The 27117-nt window shown below is 42.2% G+C and overlaps 1 protein-coding gene across 1 annotated transcript; it reads right to left on the bottom strand.

Moving 5' to 3' along the window:
- TRUB1 (TruB pseudouridine synthase family member 1) lies at window positions 1-26521 on the bottom strand. Its single transcript, XM_083441132.1, has 8 exons — window positions 25967-26521; window positions 21999-22094; window positions 21042-21097; window positions 11511-11592; window positions 5524-5596; window positions 3907-4046; window positions 2601-2657; window positions 1-513 (listed from the first exon to the last, which is right to left on the bottom strand). The coding sequence occupies exons 1-8, from the start codon at window positions 26109-26111 to the stop codon at window positions 299-301; spliced, it is 864 nt and encodes a 287-aa protein (XP_083297258.1). The 5' UTR covers window positions 26112-26521; the 3' UTR covers window positions 1-298.
- Window positions 26522-27117: the final 596 nt, after the last annotated feature.

Genomic DNA, 27117 nt, shown 5'->3' with positions numbered 1-27117 from the left:
TTCAAATTTTAGAAGTGTCCTGCAAGGTCTTTTACTGGGTGTAGTGATGAGTCTGCTTCCTTGACAAATAAGTTCACAACACAATACGGACATTATGAAAGGAAATAAATGCTGGGCATCTTTGTGTGTGTCTGTGTGCTTCAGCGCGAACAGAAGAGATAGAAAGGTATCATTTTCATTGCATTGTAATTTGTCATCCTCCACGCACTGGACTGTAAATTTACAGGGGAAGACAAGACAATCCCAGAGCAATCTTAAAACATCTCAGTCATTCAGTCTTTTTCCTTGACCTGACTTATCACTTATCTTCAGAGTTCATGGCGCATTCTTCAGACAGCTCCATCTTTAATTTTTTACGAGGCGGTTCTTCCTGGAGGAGAGGCATGCAACACTCCAGAGACCGGGCAATTTCATCAATGGTCCATTTGTCTTCATAAAGAACATGCTCTTCTAGGGTAAACGGTCCCTGTTTGGTTCGGGTCAGTTCCAGCACAGTGGCACAGGAGGACAGCTCTGCAGCATCAAAAGGGAGAAAACAAAAGCCAAGCTTGCAAACAGCACACCAATATTTTACAGAATTTGAAACTAGCACCCCAGTGGGAAATACGGGATATATATTATAACATCACCACTATGGTAGAATATAGTTGTATCCTGTACCAGTCCTACTCAGAGTAGATCCATTCAAATTAATGAACCTATGTTTGTCATAATCATTTATTTTAATGGCATTGGATACAGCCCAGAGTATTTTAAAACCACATAGTGTGCATCTTTGGCAATGTATTCTTTAAATACCAAATGGTTAGATCTGGTGTCGTGTACTGACTAAGGAACTGAGCTACAAATCAGAAAGTCCCTGGTTTCAATCTCGCCTCAGCCATAAATTCACTAGGTGGCCTTAGGCAAGCCACTCTGTCTCAACCTCAGTTCCCCCTTCAGTGATAGCGGGGAATAATACTAATGTGCCTTACAGGGTTGTTGTAAGGGTAACCACTAGATAATGAACCTTGAAGCACTTTGAACATTTGACAAATTATACAAATATTAACCATTAAACATTTCATTATCCAAACACGCTGCACAACTCATGGAAATGCAATTCGCGCGCGGGGGGGGGGGGAGGTACATTTCCCCACTATATTACTGCAACACATTATACATAGGAATGCACCTGAAGATGGTTTGGAAACTTCAGCTGGTGCAGAATTCAGTGGCCAGGTTGCTACCAGAGCAAGACGGTTTGAGCATATTACACTGATCCTGGCCCGAATGCACTGGCTGACAATTAGTTTTCGGGCTCAATTCAAAGTGATGGTTTTTAACCTATAAAGTCTTAAATGGCTCAGGACTGCAATACCTCAAGGACCACTTCTCATATGAACCGACCTAGATTCTGCATTCATAATCTAACACACAATTCTTTGTGTGTCCCCTCCATGAGAAGTCCAGAGGGTGGCAACATGAGAAAAAGCCTTTCCTGCACTGGCTCCCCACTTGTGGAATGCTCTTCTCAGGGAGGCCTGGCTGGCACCATCATTTTTTCTTAGGCACCATATAAAAGCTTTCCTCTATAATCAGGCCTTTGGCCTCTAACTATCAGTGGCCTTTTAGAAGTGGGTGGGATGTAATGTTGTTGTTGTTGTTGTTGTTTTGCCCCCCCTGGTTTTAATGTATCAATGTGGTTTTGTAAGTTGCTTTGGGTTGCCTTGGGCAAGATAAAGTGACTAACAAATTTTAACAACAACAATAGTAATGCACAAACACATTTTATGATAAGATTTTTGACACAAGGTCAAACTGCATGCCTTAATAAGCTGTTGACATGTAGTACCTTTCTAGACTCCTTTAAAAATGAAAAGCGCCTGCAGGAGACTTCCATGTGCAGTGCTGCCCCAAACAGAGCTAGTGTTCACATTACAGAGTATTAATATTACACAGTTGCCATTCAAACCCTGTTACACACCGATGGCTGCTTACTGAATTCAGTCTCTGCCAAAGGAGGAAAGTTGAGCACCAATAATTCTTGGTGTACAGCCATTATGTTCTGTTCATGCTGAGCAGAATCTAAAAGAGCTTAGTGTTTAAAATGGCTGAACTTATCCTCCTGTCAATGATTATGTTACTCCCTGGGTGAAGTAAAGCCAAATAAAAATTCCTTTTGTGGGATCACATCTCAGGTCAGAGGAAAAGCTGATTAAGTCATCATAAACAACAGGGACAAATCCAGATGGGATGGTTATATCATGTTTGCAACTTTGCGCATTCTGATTTCAAAGCATTATTTATCATCGTAACCTTTAAAAACAGTAACTTTCTTACCTCTCCACCCCCCATCTGTTTATCTTGCAGAAAAAGAGAGTTCTTACTCCTCTCTCATAAGTCCATGGCCAAACCGACCACTTTACTGCTGCCCTCGAAGGACCACTTTTGTAGTCAATTCATTCAGGTTCATTTTGTGCTACAGAGGGCCAAACCACGGCAAACAGTGCCGCAGCCCCAGTGCGCACATCTGGCAGCCAGAGATACTGACAGCTGATCTGGCCCTCTGTTAACAGGAACACTTGCTCCCCCAGCGATTGTGCTTTGTCTGTGCCTACCTTTGCCAATATCGTTGACCAAGCTTCTGACATAAAAGCCGCCGCCACATTCAACATCTGGAATGTTAACGGTGACATGGTAAATTGCCAGCATAGCACAAAAATCTACTTTACATAGAAATGTAAAAATGCACTAAGCAAACAATAGAGTGATTAAAATATTTATGGGTTATAATATAAATTATTCATCCTGTAACATATGTGAGGGTGAGATTGTGAAGCTGGCGAAGAGCGGAAAGCAAACAGGAATAAAATGCACCGGCTTAACAATCATTCACTTTACAGCACCAGCTTCAGGATTTCAGTACTTCGGAGCCTTCATTTGCAGAAGGAGGAGGAGGAGGAGAAGGAGGAGAAGAAGAAGAAGAAGAAGAAGAAGAAGAAGAAGAAGAAGAAGAAGAAGAAGAAAGATACCATGTCAGGTCATATATTTATCCATTGTTGCTTGAGGGGTGGGGAGATTATTTGAAGTGCTAGCAAAAAGCATCTATGAATGTTTTAAAGCACTGAGCAAACTTTTAAAAGTCTACGCACATCACACATATCCAGGAAGACCCAAGACAGTTTAAAATCTGCTCGCTATAAAGAGCTGCAAATCACCCAAGCAGTAAGTTGTAACCACTGAAATTACACAGTACATTGAAACACGGTTTGCATATTATGCAAAAGAGGAGAGCACTTAACCTGCAAGTCAAACATAGCCCCAAACTGTTAGCCTCACCAAGTGACACTTACTTAACACTCTGAAAATGTGCAAAGTTGTTTACTTCCGCTTTTGAACAATGTTGCAACCACTCCCATAAGTTACCAAAATGTCCAAAGGCTGAGCAATCAGTGTTTTCCCCAGTTCATGCAGGGTGGGGTAGTGTTTGCAGCTGTGATCTCCTGGGTCTACATCCATCAGCTTAGCCTACACTGCCTTTTCATCACACTCGATAGAAAAGAGAACAGCATGTCATGGCTGACATCCCTGTCTGATTATTGGCAAAAGGGACTCAACAGGAAGATCACTACTGTCCTTAATGGTCTTTCTCTGAAACACAGGGCCCAGAGATTCTCAGTCTGGACGCATCGATAGTCCATTGCTATGTATATCCATAGCACTGTAGATCCATAGGTCAAAATAATGTTGACTTCAGCACATTAAGATAATGGCCATGTGGTTCATCCAAGTTACTCAATTGTCTAAAGGTGTATATTTCACTGATACAGGACTTAAAATAAAAGGCAATGGGAGAATTCCTTAGTTTGGCCTAGGCCTCTTGATTCACATTTTTAAATTATCACCGCATTATCGGATCCTTACCAAGCGTGAAGAATGGCGGCTTGAAACTCCTAAGAGTGAGACTGTAGACCATAACTTGTCTGGCAGGCTTTGCTTCAACAACTTCTCCTTTCTTAACCAGAGTGGACAACCTCTGTCCATCTCTCTTCAGGGCACAATAGCTGATCAAAGAGTGAATACAACAGGGTATTTCTTATTTATTTCATTTTATTTCATATATTTATATACCACTCAATACAAGTAAATCTTTAAAACAACAAATACAACAGATTCAATCCAGAGTAGTGCTAAGGAGAACCAGCTGTCCAGGTGAATAAATAAATAATAAATCTCATATACACACACACATACACACACATGTCAGATGCTGTTGTGGTTGCTCGAGAGTAACCAGGCAGGACTCTGACCTGTCTTTTACAGGCTTTATTTTGGTGCAAACTATTTACAGTGAAGAGCGTCATAAGTTCATGTCTGGCTCAATCGCTAGCAGAATCTGGGAGTGGTCTGTTTTTGTACCTCCCCCAACATAAAAGTTTCGTCACCCCAAGCCTTTTCCGCCTCTCCCTGCGCCTCAAACTACTGCGCATGATTGGGGATGGCAGGGGTGTGCTTCCCTCCTCTCCGGCTTGCTCAGGCGCGATGTTAAGGCTCTCTCTAGAATCCTCTGGTCCTTGCACCTCTTCTCCACTGGAGGTGGGGAACTGCTTCCCAAGATTTTCGGAGGCTCCCTGTAACACAACTCCCCCTCTATCCCTTGCCTCTGAGCCGATGGCAGTTCCCTGACAATACAGATATATGTTTCATTGCCTGCTGTCATGCATTTAAAAAGCGCTCTGGGGTGGGCAGAAGGTCTACCAGTGGACCAATGTTCAATTTCTGGTATAACTGATGGTGGCTGAAGCTTTCTAAGTCCAGCACTAGGAGACCTTGATTTGATTTAGCAAGACCCTTCTCACATTCTCAGAACCAAGGTCTTCCTTTATGAATTTAATAGGCATAGTTGAACCATTAACATTCAATAAAAAAGAGAAGATGCCTGCCAATCTGAAATTAGCTCATCTCTGATGAAGAAACCTAATCATAGATCTTATCACCATCCTGTTCATACGTGACCCTTACATTCTGACACAGGGATCCATAAGGGAATGGGCATTTGCCAAGAACAAGTGGCATTCCACAGTTTCTATGCCAAGCATTGCATTTGGTACTTCAAAGACTGCATGATCACTGTGTAAAGTGGACTGGACTGCCTCAAGCATCCCCCCAAGAAGCACTGTTACCTTCACTGAGAACATTTCCTATTATTGGTATACAAAAGTGTCCTAAAATGCAACACTGCCCATTAAGCAATACTATTTGATTTTGCTGTAAATATTCAAGGCAAAGGAAAGCTTTGCTTCAGTGATGACCAAAGGCCTGAAATTCAGTCATAACAGACAGCATCATGGGCTATTTGCATGTGCTGTTCAAGTCAATGTCACTCTTGGCTGTAATTCTGTCAAGTTAATAAATTCTTTCCAGACTGCCCTGTCTTGCCAGCTTTCTGCTCTACAGAGGTCACTTTCCACTGCCAGCAAAATGAGATTTTGCAGGCAGGCTTCCCAAAGATGACGTTCAACTATTTATCAAAGCACTTACATTGGGGGAACTTGCATGATGCTGCCTGTGAACTTCTGCAGGACATTCTCAAGATCCTCTTTTGTTATCCAGTCTGCCAAAAGAGAAAACATGGACATATGTACATTTCAGTATTCATTATTTGTGTAACAACTGACAAACTTTGAGCTCTTCGGAGAATTGAGAAGAAAGCTGCTGATCTTTTGGATTTTATATTAAAGCCAAGACAATACACTGAGTACTTTACCAACTTCATCTGATATACCAGCTATGATTCTATCTGAACAGATAGTCTTGCAACAATTGTCTATGCTCTATTAACACCCCAGATGGATTACTGCAATGTATTATACATGGTGTTGCCTTTGTCTGGAAATGTCGGCTAGCCCAAAATAGCAAGATTATCGACAGTAGATATCAGCATATCACACCAGTCCATCATCATTTGCATTGACTTCCAGTCCATTCCTGGGTCCAATTCCAAGTGATGGTATTAAATAATAAAGCCCCAAATTGATTGTTTCCTGTTGTATATACTTGCCTGGACATTAACATCTAAATCAGAGGGCCGTTTTCAAATTACCCCACTTAGTGAGGTGAGGACAGTGATGACCAGGAAAAGGGACTTCTTGGTGGTGGCACCCCAGTTATGGAATGTTCTCCCTAGAAGGGCTTGAGGATCTCTTTGGTACCAGGTGAAGCCATTTTCATTTTCCTAGGCTTTGGAACATCTATAGTTTTACTGATTTTTAGTTCTTCCATTTATTTTGTTTCCCTCTACTGGAGAGATTTTTAGTCGTGTCTTTATTGTTCTCATCTGCTTCATGACAGCTTCATCTGCTTCATGCCCATGTTAGTTTGTTTTTAATATTCACTGTTTTATTTTTGTATTGTGTTGCTTTAAATTTGTGAACTGCCCATTGAGAACTGGATATATAAATATCCTAAATAAATAAAATATAACTGACTAGCTAATACCAACCTTGAACATTTTAAATGACATTAGGGCCAGTCATCATTTTTTTATCCAAAAAAAGTCAGGCGATAGACCAGAAAGTTAAGCAAGGCTAAGCAGCAGAAGTATGTAATTTATTCCCTTCCCCTTTTGTCTCATGCTCTACTAACAAAGCTATCCCAGCAGGAATGATGGGAACTGTAGTTCAACAAAACCTGGAGGGCACCAGTTTTGGAAGAATGGCTTAACCTATGCCACAGAATAGTTGTGCAAGTAAATGAATAGGTTAAAGGATATGTGGGGTATCTAATTTGCATCACATTATCCTGAACACAAGGATATGTGGACCAAAAGAGGGGCGAAATATTCATAAATCTACTTGATTTAAAATTCTCAACACACATCAGCCTTTATATTACCAGAGGGAGAAAAAGAAATATAACCCCATAAACACAGAACTTTCTGCATACAGGATTTGGCTGCTTATTTGCTTCCACTCCAATCTGAACGCTCATTTTTCTGATAAGCTATGTAATGTTATGAAAATCTTCCTCTATCGAATTGTAATGTATGCTAATGCAAGTCGATCTAAGACTCTTCTTAATAACTAGGATGTGCAACATGGTAGGGGAGAATGTAGGAGATACATTATGAAATACTCAGTGCACAAAACGTTTTCTTCCTCACGAGAGATTAAAGAAAAATTTAGAATGGCCTAGCTATCTGGGTTCCGATTTCCAGCACATTAATAATTCTAGGGTATTATGATACTCACTTTTTACATAATCTAGTTATCATTATCCAATCCAGTACAGCCAGAATATAAACCTCGCCTTTCTAGCATATGCTCCCACACTCTCACATATACATTGCCAAGAGACGGCTCAAAAGAATCATAAGCACACTGAGTACAACTCCTGTCAAAGACCGATTTCTGGAGAAACCAAACCGTAGACTTCAGGAACATAATGCAACAGAATATAGATATTTGGACTCTGACCAAAAGGTCAGATTTGGGACTGGTTATCCTTCCTGCAGTTATTAACCTGAACATCCCCTCTGCTCAGCCTCCCTCCCTCTGGTGAATCCCAATGGATTCCTGCCAAGGAATAAATAAATATCATGAATGGCTTTTTCTTCTTCTTCTTATGCTTTAATCCTTGCTCTTTACTTCTTCTAGGCACTTGCAGCTCCCTTCCTGAACAGATGGCTCTCGTGATACAGATAAGAGGGTTATTCCTTGAAAAGAAAACATTTCATCTCTTATGCTGTATCGGAAGGAAACAACTTTAATATCTCACTTTATACAAAGAGAACATTTGGAACCGCGATGGCAGATGCTGCTACTGTGCCCAGCAGCAGTCTAAATGAAGTGTCATTAATGATAATGCTGCAGCAGTTCATAAATCAGTCAGGGCTGCAGGAGGGGAACAATATGTACGGGAATGAGGAGAGGGAGAGACAGGCTCCCTGGTGCTGCAGACACCCTGTTTGCTTCTAAGATCAAGCTCCTATGACTCATGGCATGTAGGTGCAGGTGTGTAAAAATCAATCATTCAAATTTTTTTTAATGATGTTTTGATTTACATCAGATTTTTTAAAAATTGTAAATATTAAGTTTCCCTTAAATGATAGCTAATATTAAGTAATTTGGATATAAGAATGTTAGCCCTACAGGTTAATCTCTAAATTGAACCAATGGCCGGGATTTACCTAATGAGTCCCATTGGCGGAAGCCCTTTGAAGGCCTTCTGCTTGCACAATGGGGCTTCTCCTCTCTTCTCCCCCTACAATTGCTTCTGGGAGGATCAGGAGAAAAACACAGGGAGAAGAGAAGGGGGCATCATTCAGTCTGGCAAACTGAAATGGTTGCGCTGACAAAACAGTCAACTTGGTGCAATGTTAAATACTTCCTATTGCCTCTACCAAATATGTAGACTTAAATAATGCTTTTCTGTATAAATAAAGAACCAATCTGAACATTTCTCAAATGGGAATGTTTGCATTTTCTACCTACCAAACACAGGCATTTCATCTTCACCTGATGAAAATAAACTATTCTAGTTTGCCCAGTAACTATTAGGCCTTCCTTTGACCTGTATCAGTCATACGCATTTCATTTTTGTTTTGCTACTTTTGGCGGGTGCAGTGGGGTATCTCAGGCTAAGAGCAAAGTGAAACAACACTGGAAAACAGAAGACAATAAAAAACTACCTATATTCACATTCTTAACATCATAAACTCTTATGGGTTCTAAGGCTGAACATATTTAGGGTATTTTTAAGACATCCCTGCTACCAGTTATAAAGGAAAACATGCATGGGGTGGGAAGAGGCAAGCAATGAAGCTCTTTCAACATTTCCTTTTGCTGTTGGTGCCTGCAAGACCTTATTTTCAAACAACCTTTGGACACCTTTGTAGGACTAAAATGTCAGTGTTTGTTTTTCATTTGAAAAATAGGAACCTTACCATAAGAAGAGGGTATACTCTGAGCCCAGCACTGTATTTGGGAAATAATTTTTGAATTTTAAGATACTGTTCAAATTATCCTGGGCTTCTGTTTTTAAGATGCTTTAAATTTAATTACTATTCACAAACAAGTGAACAAATTGTACAAGTACGAAAAATCACAAATTGGTAGCAAATCTATACTCCTGCTAGGACAAACACCAGGGAAGCAGGGACAAAACATAGCACTAATAATATATAACACTAAGAATTATAAATACAAGCCAAGATTAAAAACAACATCAAAATACTATGGTGGATGATCCTTTTTGCGGTTTGTGGCAAACGTTTGTAGAAAACTGCAGCAATTATTTTCAGCTGCTACTGCAAAGATGGCAGCCTTGTTTGTAATGATTTTATTGTGGTCTGCCAATATTTATTAATCTACAGCTTTTGCTGTTGATCTGTTTTTGTACACCACATCAAGGATTTTTTAAAAGAAATTCAGTCATGGCTTGAAGTTTTCTATACCTGACATCATATATGTAATCAGGTAAGGGAGAAAAGTGGGTGTAATTTGCTCAAAATGGCCTGGTGGGCCAATCTTCCAGGCTTAATTAGGCTTGCAGGCCAGAGGTTCTTCAGCCCTGGCTTATAATATCTGAATTGGGCCTTTGGCTAGTTTGCTCATTCAGCATTAAAAATGAATCAAGCAACGGACATGAATTAAAATGAAGGTAGGTCTGTGAGGCAGTATAAGTTGTGAGGCAATATTATATTTTAAGAGGTGTGGGAAAAGTGAGAACATACTGCATGAAAGAAAAAGGAGTAAAGAAAAAATAATCCACAGAGACCTCCTTTATCACCACAAGGCAACAGAAGATAATTTATCATGGTTACCTGTTACTGGGTATTATAAATACAGAGGGTTGCATAGCAGTTGCTAGGAGACCAGCTATCTATAGCTCTGTTCTCTTTAAGTTGTGAAGGAATTAATGAGAGTAGTAGCAAGTTTGCTCCGCAATTAGTGGCATGTTATTTCTCAGAATCACAGGAGAGATGCATCTTTGCATATGACCAAAAGCAAGGCACGCAACAAAGCAGAAGCCTAGCAACCATTCCAGCTATTTAAAAGGCTCTTGTTCTCCTCCTTGGATGAAATTGTTGATTTAGCTGTTTGTCTGAAATGTAAAACAGCACTGAGAGGTGATAGAAAGATCTGAAGAGAAGGGTCTACTTTGAGGAAGTAGTAAGAACTGGAAACTTCCCCAGTTGCATTATCAACCACAGAAGGATCATCTCCTAGGGTGGGTGGAATGAAAACATTTACAATAGACAGTTAACTCATGGTCATCCAATTATGCTATGATTATGGCTATTGTTAGTGGAGCAAGAAGCCTTATGGGTATCACCTCACAAACAGGCATCACAAATACTTATATACCCACGGCAGGAACTTTAAGTGATTACAACCCCAATTCCTCTACACCCAATATACTACTTACATGCTTTTTCTTACTTGCTTCATTAAAAGCACACATAGTAGTACTTTGATTGCAGAGTGTCAGTTCAGAAGAAAACATGACACCATACTCATACTCTGTGCCCAAGCCAAGTTGAGACACACCAAGGATGTGCATGCACAAGCGTGGGGATATTCAGGCAGTGCACGCTATTCCAACACAGCTCAGGAGGGGATAGCTCAGTTGGTAGAACGTGAGGCTCTTAATCTCAGGGTTGTAAGTTTGAGCCCCATGTTGGGTGAAAGATTCCTGCATTGCAGGGGGTTGGACTAGATGATCCTCATGGTCACTTCCAACTCTATCAGTCTGTGCTTCTGTGATCTCTGAAAGTTTAGTCAAGGGAAACCTGCACACAACGTACCACCTTTTAAAAGCACAAATGCCCATTACATCCCTACCACATGCATGGAGAGACAGAGGTAGGAAATATGGGAAGCTCACTTCTACTGAGTCAGAGCACTAAACCACCCAGATCACTCTTGTTCATGCTAACTGGAATTGGCTCTCCACAGCTTCAGACCCTAACTCAGATACGAGGGACTGAGCCTTTGCATGCACTCTATCAGTGAGCTAGGGTCCTTCCAACTCCTCATCTAAAAAAGAAGCAATATCAATCACAATCCACTGGTGGTTTCTGGGAACGGACCAAGCTGAAATGGAAACTAAGCAACTAAAGTCAGGGTTGGGAAATTGGGGAGTTCAACATCTGGAGGGCCACATCTCCCATTAGACCTAGTAAATATAGCCAACAGTCAGGCATATTGGGAGCTGGGGTCTAACATATGCAGAGAGTTACAGTTCCTAAATGCCTGCTGATTAATTACGGTGACGGGCTCAGTAACTAGGGGTCTGTGGATTTATATGACCTTCAAGTGTTGAGTTTAGTTTCTCAGAAGTCATCTTAAAAGCTGACAAAGAATCCCCATTTCCAATATGTTGCAAACCATTTAATCTGTCAGCTAGACTAACGAAATTCCTTTAAAAATAAGCTACAAACCTGAGCCTGACACCATCTTTGCTGCAATCTAAACAAAGCACTGCAGTCAAACAGTCATAACAGAACACATTATGTGATTCTTTACCGTAAGGTTTTTCTTCTGTTACTTTGCCTGTAGAATCAAATGTGTCAGTTGCCTTTCCCAATTCCCCAACAGCTGTGTATTTCTGTAAGGGAAGAAAATAATTAGTGTGAAACACGGAGTGGAGGGCAACAGAGGTTTAATGAAAAATATCACCAGCATCTTGAGTTTATACCATGCCACCAAGCTAGACAATTCAGAAAAAAGAAACAATTATGGAGATGAACAAATCTATTCCTGTACATGCACATTCCCATTCTGATTTAGAGTACTCATAAAAACAGAAGTATACTAATTGGATATTATAAAAAGTGTAAGTCACAGCCATGAAAGAATACTAAATGTTAGAATATTTTAGTGAACTCAAGGGTAGATATAACATAGGAATGCACTCAATCAGCTTTGGTGAGCCTGTCATCAAGAAGGATTGCACAATGCTATGAAATCAGATTATAAAAAAGAAAAAACTGAGAGAAAGAAGGAGATGGAGATGACTTCAGTTCCCTTTGTGAATGCCATCACCTCTGGAAAGAGAAAAGGAAACAGCACAGGCAGCAATACAGACAAGGAAAAGTGGAAGAATATTATCTCTAAATTGAAACTGAGGCACAGAGCTTTCAGTCAAACTGAGCACCACTTGCCACAATTTGCCTTTCTTTTTTTTACAAAAGCTTACTACGTATTTAGAATCAAGACACACAAAAAGATTTTGCATCACAATTTTAGTAAGTATATGCGTGTGTGTATATGTGTGTGTATATGTGTGTGTGTTTGCATATTTATCTACACAAGTGTAGCCTAGGCATTCGGCTGGATACATGAAAACCAAAGCAGGTAGAGGGATGGAACTCGATGTGTTGGTTCTGCTGCTGGGCGTGCACATTCCACCCCCTTGCAAGTGCAGCATGAAGGTAGCTTCAAGCAGACGTAGTGTGAATAGAGCTTTTAAGTTCTCTTACTATGCTTCCAGGCAAGGCCTGCTAAGTGCCAGCTCTAGCAGTGGTGAGGATACTCTCACGAGATCTCCCAGGAAGTCAGATTGTTCTGCAAGATCTTGCAAAAGCATTCCTAACACTCCCAAAACTGGCGTGCTGAGCAGGCTCTGCCCAAGAGTCAAGGCCAAGAGCTTAAAACCTCTTTTTGCATTGGGTAACCCCAAGCAGACCTGGCATGAAAAGCTTTTAAGCTCTCAGTTTTCCCTGCTGAGCAAGGCCCTCTGGGAGCACTGGGGATGCTTTCTCCCTTATCAGCTACTCCTAAATAATAAGTGTGTTATATTATTATTCATCTGCTCTCTTATCCAAGATACTGTAACACAAACTCAAAATAAAGCCGCCTCTCTACATAAGATATGAAAAGGGAGACTACAGACATCATTCCATCTCAATAACACCATTAAAGTATTTTTTTTTTTAAATGAAGATTAGATAATGAAAATAGAAGCATCCAGCAAGTCAAACCCAAAGAGTAAAACTTTAAAGCCAAGAGCAGGTTATAGACAACGGAGCAAATTTAAATTTAACGAATAGTCAACATGATGTCTTAATACCAAGAAACATTACAACTCTCTTCTAGAATAATTTTTCTCTGGAGAGAAAAAGCTGACTTTGTACTAACACTGCACTAAATTTCTTTTACTGCAAGATGCTGTAATTGTTCTGTCACTGCTGAAGAACTACAAGTGTAGCTGGATCATTTGACCCTGTATATCCACCTCTACTTTGTGACTAGATTAAGCCACAGGGTGACCTGACTTCCAGTGAGGCAGGCAAGAGTCCTTAATATTTAACAGGAAAATTTGCAGATAATTGCACTGGGTCCAAGATGTTCATATCCTTAGGACATTGGAAAGCTTGAGCACAGCAACTGTGTGAGAATAATATGAACCTGAACATTTTAATTTATACTATTAGTATTTATACTATTATACTATATTATTATTATTTATGCTATTAAACAGATAAACTCTTACTAGATTTTTAGCACGATGACTGCATGCTAAAATTGCAACAGTGCGAGAACTAGACCTGGATCTATCCAATACACTTATTCCTTGGTTTATAAGCCATGACAGTGGCAAATGGGGCTCATCAACCTGGTAAGGTATCCCATCTAGGAGAGGGAAAACTCTGATCCTAAACTTCTGCTGCTTTGCAGGAAATCTCAGGAGAAGAAAAGGCTACGTAGTAAAGCCCTACACAAACTTGGAGTGGAGTCCCTAAGATGGTTGGATGGTGTCTTGTACATGTTCTTCTGGCAACTTCAGCAGCCAAGCGGATACCAAACATATTGCTCTGCTTTCCGTACCACATCAGAGAGGCAGAGATGGGTGTCTTGTCGTCTGGGCAGCCCAGGACCTCCATACACACTGCCCAGGTTTGCACCTCAGCGGGGTCACTTCATTGCTGCTAACGCAAGGGTTTGACTTCACTCCTGGAGGTGCACTCCATTGTCTCTCAAGACAGATGAATGCCAAGAATTCATGCTACAAAAACTACACTGAGATGCAACAAACCATGGTTTTCCATGACATGCATTAATGGAGGTGAACCTCCCTTCTCCTGTATGGTAAAAAGTAAAGGTACCCCTGCCAGTACGGGCCAGTCTTGACAGACTCTAGGGTTGTGCACTCATCTCACTCTAGAGGCCGGGAGCCAGCGCTGTCCGCAGACACTTCCGGGTCACGTGCCCAGCGTGATGAAGCTGCTCCGGCGAACCGGCACCAGAGCAGCACACGGAAACGCCGTTTACCTTCCTGCTATAAAGCGGTACCTATTTATCTACTTGCACTTAAGGGTGCTTTCGAACTGCTAGGTGGGCAGGAGCTGGGACCGAACGACGGGAGCTCACCCCGCCGCGGGGATTCGAACCGCCGACCATGCGATCGGCAAGTCCTAGGCGCTGAGGTTTTACCCACAGCGCCACCCGCGTCCCTTCTCCTGTATGAGGGGGAAGTAATAAGCACCTGAATTATTGATCCTTATTTAATGACAAATTAGGATCTGGACTTTAGTTCTGAGATCCTGGCTTATGATCAGCAAACCATAAGCTGCCACATTCAGATACAATGGCAAGTTATTGTTGTTCCTACCCTAATGTGGAAATATTCTAATCTAATGTCTTCACGTACTCTCTTCACATACACAAACTCAAAGTTTGCTGCCATTTGTGCGGGTAAGAGAAAACTATGGTTTGCTATTGCATCTGCATGGTGTCTCTCTTTCTCTGTGTTAACAGAACCTCTGTTAATCTGTTTAGTAAATTTGTATCTTGCCCTTCCAGTGAATGAAAATACGTTTAGTGAAGAATGAGAATTCCAAATCTCTCAACACTATTGACAGAGCAAAAAATGAATTGCTATAGGAAGGATGTTTTTTGGAGGTATTTCTGTGGCAATTATGTGTTCTATAGCTTTTGAAACCTTACATGTACGAAAGCTTTGTGACTCCAAAGCAGAGTCAAAATAGGTTGCGGTCCATGAATAGGCCATTGGCCGACTTCTGGTGGACCACTTAGTGCCCTGTATTTTGCAAAGGATGCTGGTCTACGTAGAATTTGATGTGATTCAGCAGAGCATGTCATACATTTTTAAGCAAGAATGAACATTCACTTAACACATATTAGCTGCTCCTTGCTTTGAAAACATCAGTGGACCATGGGGGATCTTCACAGTTCTTGTATCACCCTACACCTGCTATACAAAATTCCAGGTTTTCCGGAACCAATCTTTCCAAACCCAGAAGCCTGTTCCCATTTGATCCCTGTGCCTACAATGAGCTCCATTGTTAGCAACATGAAAGTGATTCCAGTTTGCTTTATCATAGCAGCACCAATAAAAGTAGCTTGACAAGTAGCTATCCATGCTTATTCAGAATTATGTCTCAGTGTTTTTTAACGGTGCTTATTCCAAGGAAAATGTGTATGGGTTCGCAGCCTGAATGCTTTTTGTTTGTAAGTCATGGCATCAGTATTCCTCCTAGATAACCTATGGATAATGGTACTTTCATGATTTGTGCACATATGCATGTGTATTATCCCTTGATGACTGCAACAGTGGACAATGACTTGTATGAACAAATTGAACCATCACCAAACTAACACTACAGAAACAACTCTCTGTCAGCTGCTGTCATTTGTAAAAGACTATCAGCAGGCAGCATGATCATAAATCTCACTCCTTATGGGAAGACTTAACCATCAGCTGAACAGGCCTGAAAATAGAGCACTGAGTGCAATAAGGAGGGGGAGAAAGGCTAATTCAGCTTTACATACCACAGAGCAGCAAGTCACCCAGATAAAGTATCCTTAAATCTTAATTTGTTCAGCAAAGCTATTCTGCAGACTTATTTAAATACATTCATGCAAACTCAGATCTAATTTGAAATTGTTTATCATCATTTACAATAATTACTTGCACACTACAGGTGCTTAATGGGTTCCAGGAAAGACTGCTTTGCCCAAGCATCAGTAAAACTGCCTCTTTCTAAAATATACATCTTTGCCATCAATTAGCATTTCCATTAGAACAAATAGCTGATTGTGTTAAGAATGGTTAGCAAAAGTGAACATCCCTGCATATGCACTGTGACCAGAAGAATACCAAAAGCTAGCAATTACCGAAAGCAACATAATTTTTTTTTAGAGGAAGTCATCAAATGCATTACTAACTCTTACCAGTTACTCCTATTCAATATACAACAGGCACTATAGAAGTGTCCCCTTCCATGGTAATCCTATTTCATAAGCATGGATCTATTTCCTGAAGGTCTTGTGGGAGACACACAAACCTGTCTACTGAGCTACAGGCTCCCATAGCTCTAGATCAGGAGTAAGGAACCTGTGCCTCTCCAGATGGTCATTAGTGGTGGCTGATAACCCCTGGACCTGGTGGGGGCAGCCAAGGTTATGTAGGCAGGACCAATAAGGTAACATGGGTGGGAACATGGGTAGGCCAAATTTGTTCTGGTTTTCTTCCCATTCTCCCCCCTGCAAAGGCATGGACACAAAATAATTGCAATTGTATACGAACTTAGCGCCTAACTCAGTGTTTTTCAATGTTGGGTCCCCAGCTATTGTTGTACTACAATTCCCATTATCCATAGCTAGCAGGACCAGCGGTCAGGGATGATGGGAGATGTAGTCTAACAGAAACTGGAGACCCAAGTTTGAGAAACATTGGCTAACTAAACTGAAATTTTTCTACCCTTGGTTTAGAAGGGCAATCTACACCCACAGAATCCACTGCCTGACTCAAGGCATTCTATGGGAGAGAGTTGTGAAGTCAGAGGTGGGACTTGCTGGTAGTAATTATTTTGACTGGCTAGACAGATGAGGTGGGCAGACGCATCTAGGAAGCCTCTCAGTCAGTGGAAATATGTTAATAACGACTGTGGGTGTCAGGAGAAAGCCTAGACAATAGATTTCGAGGTCTGGCGGGGGGGGGGGGGGCTCAGAATCTTAGATGGGCTATATTCCACTTTGCTCCAAAGAGGAGCCTTCACTGTTGGCCATGCCAGTTAGGACTTATGCGAGTTGAAGTTTAACAACATCTGAAGGACCACCGGTTCCCCACCCCTGTTCCAGATATTAAATTCCTGCTGTAATGGAATAGGAAACAAAAAGAAAATTTAAAAACATCAGACATTCATTATAGTGGTACCTCGGGATGCGAACGGGATCCGTTCTGGAGCCCCGTTTGCAACCCGAACGGAACGCAAGATGCGACGGCACGTCTGCGCGTTCTGTTTTGCTGCTTCCGCGCATGCCGTCATTTTGAGCGTCTGCACATGCGTGAGCTGCGAATCCCGGAAGTAACATTAAAGGAACGCAACCCACGTCTGCGCACGCACAGGTTGCGATTCGCCACTTCTGTGCATGTGCGTGACGTCATTTTGTGTGTCTGTGCATGCGCAAGTGGCGAAAACCGGAAGTAACCCTTTCCGGTACTTCTGTGTCGCCGCAGGATGCAACCTAGAATCATAGAATCATAGAATCATAGAGTTGGAAGAGACCACAAGAGTTGGAAGAGACCACAATCATAGAGTTGGAAGAGACCACAAGGGCCATCGAGTCCAACCCCTGCCAAGCAGGAAAAAACGTAAAATGAAAAAACGCAAAATGAAAAAACCTGAAAAAACGTAAAATGAAGCAAACGTAACAAGAGGTATGACTGTATATGTGAAAAGGATCCAGGGGTCTTGGTGGACCACAAGCTACACATGAGTCAACAATGTGATGCAGCAAGCTTGCTTTCTCTTGCTCTGGAGGCTAGGACGCAAAGCAATGGATTCAAGTTACTATAAAGGAGATTCTGACTAAACATCAGGAAGAACTTTCTGATGGTAAGATCTGTTTGACAGTGGAATGGACTCCCTTGGAAGGTAGTGGACTCTCCTTCATTGGAGCTCTTTAAGCAGAGGTTGAATGGCCATCTGTGGTGGATCTTTAGCTGATATTCCTGCATTGCAGGAGCTGGACTAGATGACCCTCTGGACCCCTTCCAACTCTACAATTCTATGATTCTGTTTTTCATACAAAGTCAAGATTGCCAACCAGAAAGTTGCTCATCATTTAAGTCTCTACTTCCATGCAGCATCCAAGCTCATTTTGCCGCACCGGTTTAAATGTCTTGTGAAAAATAGCTCTTTGACCTTTGGATTAATTCTAATCTTTCTGTGTACCTGAGTACAAAATGCATGCACTACCTGTCAAGGGGTGTTAGGTGAATTCTGCTTTTAAAAAAGGCAAAGGAAAATAAGCAACCAGGGAAGGACACCACAAGAAACCGATAATCCAGCAATAGTCTCAGTCTAGAGGGAAATTAGCCATTATCCTCCTCGAGCCCCTCTGACAGCAAGCTTGTGTCAGAGTAAAACAGAACAGTTCCATTTCAGACTACTAATTAAAGTGGCTTCCATTACCCATTTGGGGATCCCTGGGAAATTCAACTGACTATTAAAAAATATCTGAGTTGTTCAAGACCATGGCAAGCTCAGTATACCCCTTGTTCTGTTCATCTTTTTCCTCCCTAACCTCTGAGGCCACTGGGATCCTGGATTTGATGTTATCCGGGTGACATTTTGATAACGGTTCTCTCTGGAGAGATGACAACCTTTGAGATCAAACGCTCATTCACCTATCGCTTAAACAAGAAGCTGCAATTAATGCAGGGGAGTCAATTCTAATCTTCTGCAAGTCAGTGAAGCTGCTGGGGATTCAGATAAAAAACAGCTAGCCTAGGAGTGCCCATTTTAAAAGAGCGGATTTTCAACTAGTTAGTGCATTGGAGATCACAGTACAGATTACTCACACTGAGCCTCTCATTCCCAGGGGAAAGTGAAATCACTCTCGTCTGACCTACTTGAGGGAAGTAGAGCTACTGTTACATGGAAGAAGCTACAACTGGATAATGCACAATGAAATCAAATGAATCCGCACAGATGGTATGAAGTAGCAGAAGTCTGCACCACTGTATCTAGTAATAGCTAACACTGACAACAGCTAGCTTTGCCAGATATGAGGTATCTCTGTTGTCGGAGAATATAGGGCCACACCAGAAAAATACGTAAACAGGTGTCCTGGGATAATAAATTTGGGACATGGAAGCAAAGAGCGCTTCAACCTATTCAGCAGGAATTAAAGCATCTTAACAACTATTTGCACCTCCTCTCCAGAGCCAGAAAGCTTCAACAAAGGTGAATTTTAATACAGTGATGCCCCGCAAGACGAATGCCTCAGAAGACGAAAAACTCGCAAGACGAACGAGTTTTCTGTTTTCTGAGGTGCTTCGCAAGACGGATTTCCCTATGGGCTTGCTTCGCAAGACGAAACATCTTGCGCTTTTTTTTTAAAACCGCCAATGCATTCCTATGGGAAACCGTCAATATGCATTGGTGCTTCGCAAGACGAAAAAACTCGTAGAACGAAAAAACTCGCAGAACGAATTAATTTCGTCTTGCGGGGCACCACTGTAAACAGATCACCTTTAGGGCTGAAACACCCAACATCCACTTACTTCCAAGCAGATCTGTGCAAGATGATAGTGTAGGAGTTCAAGGTTAAGCGTCTCTTTGCTCCACTTTTGAAGCTGAGCTATACCCATGGTGGCATCCAACACTGTCATTCAGCAAGCCCTGTGCTTGAACAGGTCCATTTCTCCATGCTGGGCAGATGAATCCAATACAGCAAAAGCACTGATGGAGCCATTGTGCAAGAGCTTGTGCTAGTTTGAAGTCTCATTAAACTACCTTTTTATGCTCCTATCCTCTCTATATACAAAGCTATCTGGTTGTGGAACCTCTTTCACAAGATGACCCTCTAGTGAAACAAGTTCAGTGCTAATTCTCTTTCACTTAGCAGTATGTGGGATACAACCCCCAATGATCACCAAGTTCTAATTTTATTTCTTGAGCCCTGGAGCACTAAGCTCTCTCTTTTGTCAGTACATATATTTTGCGGGTAAGTATTAAAACTCACCAGTGTGTATAAATTGAGATCTCAATTAACCAAGCATAATTTCCAAAACAACCAAGGAACTGCCATTTCTAATCTCACACCAGAAATTTTATATGCTGTATCAAAGAGGAAGTGTAACATGTCCTCCAGCTGCGTCCAGCGTGTTCATGCAGATTACATTATGTTATGCTTTTCCTCCCTTGACACATTATGCACATTAATTGCACTATTTCTGCACCCTGCAAGTTTATGGCTACTGCCAACAGTGAATACGAAGCTGAAAAGCCTCCATACCACAGATCATCAGCTATATAAAGAATTCCACTCAAGAAGCGGTGCCTAGTGTCTACTGGGGTTGGCAGGGTGGAAGTCAGCAAGGTCAACAGGAGGCAGAGCCAGAACCAATGAAAGGCAGGGCCAACTCATTCCAGTTTTGCCCCATCCTCCTCCCTGCTCCGTTCTACAAGGGCAACACCAAGGCTAAGAAAGGAGAAGTCGATAAGACACTGCTCCCCCTGGACTGAATGCAAGTGAGAAATTAAGCAGGGGAGAGGCTGGCTAATGGCTGGTTGAAGTTAGTGGGGCAGTGCCGCAATCCACCCTAGCGGACCAACCTCTGTTGCTGCCTTTTCTTATGGGCTTCCTATCAGATATTTTGACTTAAAATAAGTTAATAGAAGCAGTTTCACATCTTCTCTTTCCCCTAAAAAACATCTCAGGTCGGGGGAGCATCACAAACAGCATGGAATGGAGCATGGAGTGGTGCAGAAGGGAAGGAAGTGACAGGAGACTTTCCCACTGTGAACTTCCTTAAGTTATATTAGGATCCAAGCCAAGGAAGCATTAACCGTTAAAGAATTAACCTAGAATGTGCACAGCCAGGATTCCAATGTAGGTTAAGCCTCAAGGCCTCACTTCTTTTAGACAGACTTGTTTTGTCAAAGCAATTTGAAGATCAGTGTGATTCCCAGTCTTTGCTATCTGAAAATAGTGTCTGCCCTCACCTCCCTATTCATAGTTAGTTCATTTACTGAAGGTGGAAAACATACAGAAAACATGAAGTACCCCATTTTTCCTTACCTTAGAACCTGCCAGCAAGCTGCTCAACATTTTAGTTCCTTTTCCAATGCCAACCACTGTTAACAAAGAGAAACATTACTTCAACAACTGCCCCTGTCACCTCTGTATTCACTACTGCTGTCTGTAAAACATCATGCCAGTAACAAATATTATTTCACGCAATTCTGACACTTTCCATTAACAGGGTCAATTGATTGAAAACGATGACAGAAGAAATTTTAGGAGGGAAAAAAATACTCTGGTGCTTTTCATTTTTTCAGTGTGTCAGGGTGGGGTGGGGTATGGTGCGTCGAGAAGCAATGCACATAAGTGCAATGTATTACTAAAAGGACCATCAATCTACATTGGGGTCCTTCCGAGCTATTTTAAAGGGTCTGCAGTATTTATGACTGAGCAAGCAGTACTCATTTCTCCAACGTCAGTGGCTTAAAAAAGGAATGCCAGCAAAGACAAAATACGGTAATTCAGCTTATTTGCCCAGTTTACAATAACAGAAAAAAGGACCTGCTTTATTTCTATTATTGTTGTTTTAAACTGTTTTTAATGTTGCATAATGTTGCAACCCACCTTGGGAACTTAAAAGCTGGCTTCACATGTAATGCTAGGCCTTAAAGTATGCTTTTGTACTGGGCACAAGTTGCAGGCTGGTGTACTCAGTCCAAGCACTTCTGCTTTGGAGTGAACAGGTAAACAAACCACAGCTGGACTAGCTTAGTATGATGGCAGAACCTCAGAAAATATAACATAAAAACCATAAAATCAATGGACATCATAAAATGGCAGTCCAGGAGCAGAGGAACCAGTTATTTAAACCAGCCATCTGCACAGGACTGAAGAAAAAGTACATCTAAATTTCACATGGAAAAGCTGCTAATGTGGCAGACAAGTTATCTTCAATGGGAGAGAGTTCTCTAGGGACACTGCAAATAAATAAATGACTGCTAATATGCAAATTACCTAGCACTCCTGCAGCACTGCTATCCAGAATCCCACCATGTCCAATCTTTAACATTTTATTCCTCTTCCTTCTACTAGGCTTTGGCATACCGGTTTCTGAAAAAATAAGATCCCAAAGGATAAAAAGCTTCATAGAACTTCATAAAAATAACAAACAAGGCACATAAATCTGCCGTTCACATTGAAAGGTACCAAAGTGGCACAACTAATTTAATGGAAACAGTTTAATCCCAAGGAGGGAGGAAAATTGTGAATCAGAATCCTAGGATTTGTCGTATCATAAAACGAATAGTATACCTAGAGCTTGTTCTCATATCTACCATCAGCTGGCATCAGATAATTAATAATTTTAATAGTTAACAGACAGGGTGCATTATTTTCCCCAACAACGTACAAGAAGCATCACATTTACTGATTTGTTACAGTAATAAAACCATAACTAGCAACAGTCACAGAATTTTTCCAATGTTGTCAACAGTGCACAGCAGTCTCTCAATATGTTTCCCACATTTAATTACATATAATGGCTTGGATCCAGCAGACTACATGCACAACCAAGTCCCTTGCTGGCTATGGAAAGAAACGATAAGAGATTGCATGCTGTTCTGTAGATAACACTGTGAAAGCCCTGCCTGCACTTGCATTCCCAGCTACAAGGTTGCGAGCAGATGGCAATGTGGTGCTCAAGTCAGGGGATGCAGTAGCTAACCCAGTATCCTCCAACCTGGTACCCTCCAGCTGTTTTGGATTGCAGCTCCTATCGGCCACTGCCAGCATGGTACTGTAATTGTAGTTCAGAACACCAGGATTTTCCTGATCCCGTGACCTGGATCTCCTTTTTTATGATACTGCTTTGTTGTGTATTTTAATCTTGTTTTTAAATTGGTTTTTGTGTATTTGGCTTTTATAATTTGTAAACCACTTAGTAACCCACTTGGCCATTAAGCAGTATAAAGGTAAAGGGACCCCTGACCATTAGGTCCAGTCGTGACTGACTCTGGGGTTGCGGTGCTCATCTCGCTTTATTGGCCAAGGGAGCCAGCGTACAGATTCTGGGTCATGTGGCCGGCATGACTAAGCTGCTTCTGGCAAACCAGAGCAGCGCAAGGAAACACCGTTTACCTTCCCGCTGGAGCGGTATCTATTTATCTACTTGCACTTTGATGTGCTTTCGAACTGCTAGGTTGGCAGGGAATTAAGCAGTATATTATCCAATAAAATATCACAACAAAAACCGATGCATCTGAAATTGAGTAAGTGAAATTAAATTTGTGCTTTGGTAATGAATACTTCACAGAAGCCAATAATAAACTGCTGTTAACTATTACCTGCTATTGGTCCATTTTTTATTTCCTACAAACCAAGGGTGAGCACATGCTTACCATCCCCGTTTAAATCAGTGGGCCCAGTACATGCAAAGAAACTTAGTGCTCAGAAATGGTGGTAAATCCAGAAACGAAGCTAGATTGCAAATAATTCATAAATTTTGCCAAAATATGTTGGTAACTTTCTCTTTCCAGCAAGGCAACTAATATGACTAGTAGTGTGTTTATGTGGCCATGTCCCTACAAAAACTGGCTTCTCATTGGAGAACACTTACACAGCATCCACTATTTGGATATTTTAGGACATATCTAAGCTCTCGCCTTTCCCTCAACAGGAACATCCAAATAAAAGTGATCCACCTTACATACTCATGCAAATATACAAATGGTCCCAACTCTAGAACCCCCAAATTCAGCTCCCAATTAGGCATGTTGACAAGATTAAAAAAAACCCAGAAGCTACACAATCGTTTGGTTAGAAAAGAAGGTTTAGGATGCTTTTTTAAAGGCATGCCACAGAAACATAACTCCTTTCTGCATCTTGGGTTAATTGCAACAGGGGAACCATATCAGCACTCTTGACATAAATGTGAAGTGAGAAATGCTATCCATCAAGTCAGACTTCCATGGATTATGCTGGAAGATCAGATAAAGTGTTGAGACATTTGTTCTTTGCACCTGTTTGCAAAGGCAATGGAACCCGCAGAATTTGGGCCCAAGTCCAAGGCCCCACATCGCTATGGACAACACAGTGGTGGTGGGAAACAGGTAGGTCATCAGTACAACACCCAGCATGGTCGTTTTTTCTAGTGCTCCATTCGTCAGTCCCCTTGTCTGAGGCTGGTTACTGACTGCATCATGGGAGGAGCAAAGAGGTGGCAGGCCAAAGCCAACCAGAACTTGAACATGCTCAGCAAACACACTGCTATGCCAGGAGGATCAGACCAGCATTTGGTGTACTCCACACTGTGTCCTGGTGTGTTCCCTCACCTCCAGTTCCACACCATCAAAGAACCCCTACAAAAAAAGCTTTTTGTTTTTCCTTAGGAGGTAGTGTTGAGAATGGCAGATAGATGGCAGGAGGGGAGACCAAATGTGATGGATAGATCACTGCCCCCGCCAACAGCTGTGGGGTGGGAATCAAAGACTATTGTTCTTTCGAAAGTTATCAATGACAAAAAACAACAACAAACCGCTGGGTTTTCCTTTGAAGGGATGTCATAGTTACTCTGGAAAATCTGTATTACAGATGTGGCAGAAAAAGAAACGAAAAATCCACCATCGCAACCTGTTATCATGACAACGGAAATACATGCACAAACACCATTTAGAAGAGCTTAAGACAGAAGTGGATGAAAGAGATTAAGACAGGAAACTACATATTATCAGGGTCTTTCTTTGTAATTATCTGGGTTGCCAAGCTGTTGCTACTGCTGCTGCTATTATTATTATTATAATACCAGTGTAGGAATGAAGCAGTTGTAAAGAATGCAATTAGGTGGATGGAGGTGGGGAGTGGGCAAGAAAGGACAAGAAATGAGCACTACCTGAAGGGAAGCAATACCCACTGTCCAATGCCTAAAATGACCAAAGTGCACCACTGTGTATAGGAAACAGTGCCAGATTTAGGTTTGATGAGATCCTAAGATACTGAAGGTAATGGGGCCCTTTACATGTCCAGCTGTCCTTTGTCAACAACAAATTGTCACTGTTTTGTGTGTGAAATATATGCTACATGGTAATTTATGGACCTAATAGGTATCTAAAACCATTTGCATACGTTGCCATACAACCATTCCATGCAGAATGTAGGCATCCTACATATAGAAATGAGCAAACCAGTGATATTTTAGGGAGCAGGCTAGCAGGTGGGGCCCATTACTTACATCATAGGAGCCTATACAACACAAAACACTGTTGCTGTATGTAGGTTTTATTTATTTGTTCTTTATCTTATATTTTGGAAATGTACATCCAGGGGTTTTTTGTCCTTTAAATTTTTTGGGGGGGCCCTAAGCTATATCTTGTTTAGCTTACACATAAATCCGGCGCTGAGGAAATAATGAAGAAAAGGGTTGTGCAGCATTCAGAGTCTCCGAGTCAACTAAACGCCACTACTTCCTAGGCAGGCATAGGCAAACTTGGCCCTCCAGATGTTCTGGGACTACAGTGGTACCTCTGGTTAAGAACTTAATTCGTTCTGGAGGTCCGTTCTTAACCTGAAACTTTTCTTAACCTGAGGTACCACTTTAGCTAATGTGGCCTCCCGCCGCCATGCTGCCACCACACGATTTCTGTTCTCATCCTGAAGCAAAGTTCTTAACCCAAGGTACTATTTCTGGGTTAGCGGAGTCTGTAATGTGAAGCGTCTGTAACCCGAGGTACCACTGTACAACTCCCATCATCCCTAGCTAACAGGACCAGTGGTCAGGGATGATGGGAGTTGTAGTCCCAAAACATCTGGAGGGCCGAATTTGCCTATGCCTGCCTTAGGACCTGCCTAGATGAGGAACCTGAGGCCTTCCAGATGTTGCTCCGCAACCTGTCGGCCGCTGCGCCGGCTGCTGAGTTGAGAAGAGCTCCCTACCTGTGGCCCACTCTCCCTCCTTCCCTGGACTTTCTGCTCTCCCCCTTCAGTGGTACCTGCCATCAGCTTCGCCCTAAGCCGGTTCAGCACAGCGGCTGAGGTGCATCCCTTGGGCTTATACACGGCGAAGAGCCCGCTAAAAGACAGCAGCTGAGCGGCAACTGCTTTGCCCCGGACGGCCTCCACCACCGCCCCAGACATGGGCGAGAGCACAGAGGGGAAGCCCGGCCGCCTCGCTGCGTCCCGAGTCCCGGCGCCGTTTTCTGCCCACGTGGGTCGACGGGAGGAGCGGCAGGCAAGCAAGCAACGGCCACCGCGGGGCAAAACGGCCAAGAGAAACGGCCACTTCCTCGCCCGCAAACTGTAAGGCCGAAGAGCACTCTGGGAGCTGCAGTCCTCGGGTTGGTTTCGCCGAGGGACTCGGGAGCAGGGGCTTGTGGGACTTGTAGTTTAACTACGTCTTCTCTCCCTGCTGCTATTATAGCAGGGTTTAGAAAACAACCCACAGCGGATGTTGGTTGTTCTTGTTATTACCGACAACTGTACACACTGACGGTAGCAGTGTGGCTTGAAAGTAGAAGAGAGAAGTATGCTGAACTGTGTAATCTTCTGCTCTAACGTCTGCCCAGAAATAAGTTCCATTGTTTTCATTGTTGTGCGCGCGATGCTGGTTGGGACTGATGTGGGTGGTGGCCCAAAACATCTGGAGCGGGCATCAGGCTGCGGGAGGCTGGTCCAAGCTTTTGTAGATTAGAATTTACATGAAGATATGCATTCATTAGGGCATAGCTCATCAGATACACGAAGGGTTATGCCCTGATAAATGCAGGGTGGGGTGCATCTGGTGAGTCTACTTTTGGTGCTTCTGTACAGCTCAAACGCATTGATTTCCGGGGTACACTTAATGCAGAGTCAGGAGAAGGCTGTTCTTCTTCTAGTACATACCACTTTATTTCACCAAAGAGGGAGGGGGCAGAAACAGCTTGTACATGATATTACAGTTTCGAGTCATTTTTCAGCTCCTGGGCAGCTTGTTTCCCCCAATATCACATTTGTGTGCCATATTTACACATGGCATTGCATCTCCCACTCAACCAAGACATGTACACAGTTCATACTCTATCACCCAAGAGAATTTCTTCAGAGACAATATATCGCTCTGAGCAAAAAGGTGCTGCTGCTTTCTGATAAATTGGCTTGGAAAGCT

This window comes from Podarcis tiliguerta (genome assembly GCF_965153285.1).
Source record: "Podarcis tiliguerta genome assembly, chromosome: 5".
Classification (NCBI taxonomy): domain Eukaryota; kingdom Metazoa; phylum Chordata; class Lepidosauria; order Squamata; family Lacertidae; genus Podarcis; species Podarcis tiliguerta.
Note: the sequence above shows the minus strand (reverse complement) of the source record. Positions and strands in the feature narration are given on the sequence as shown.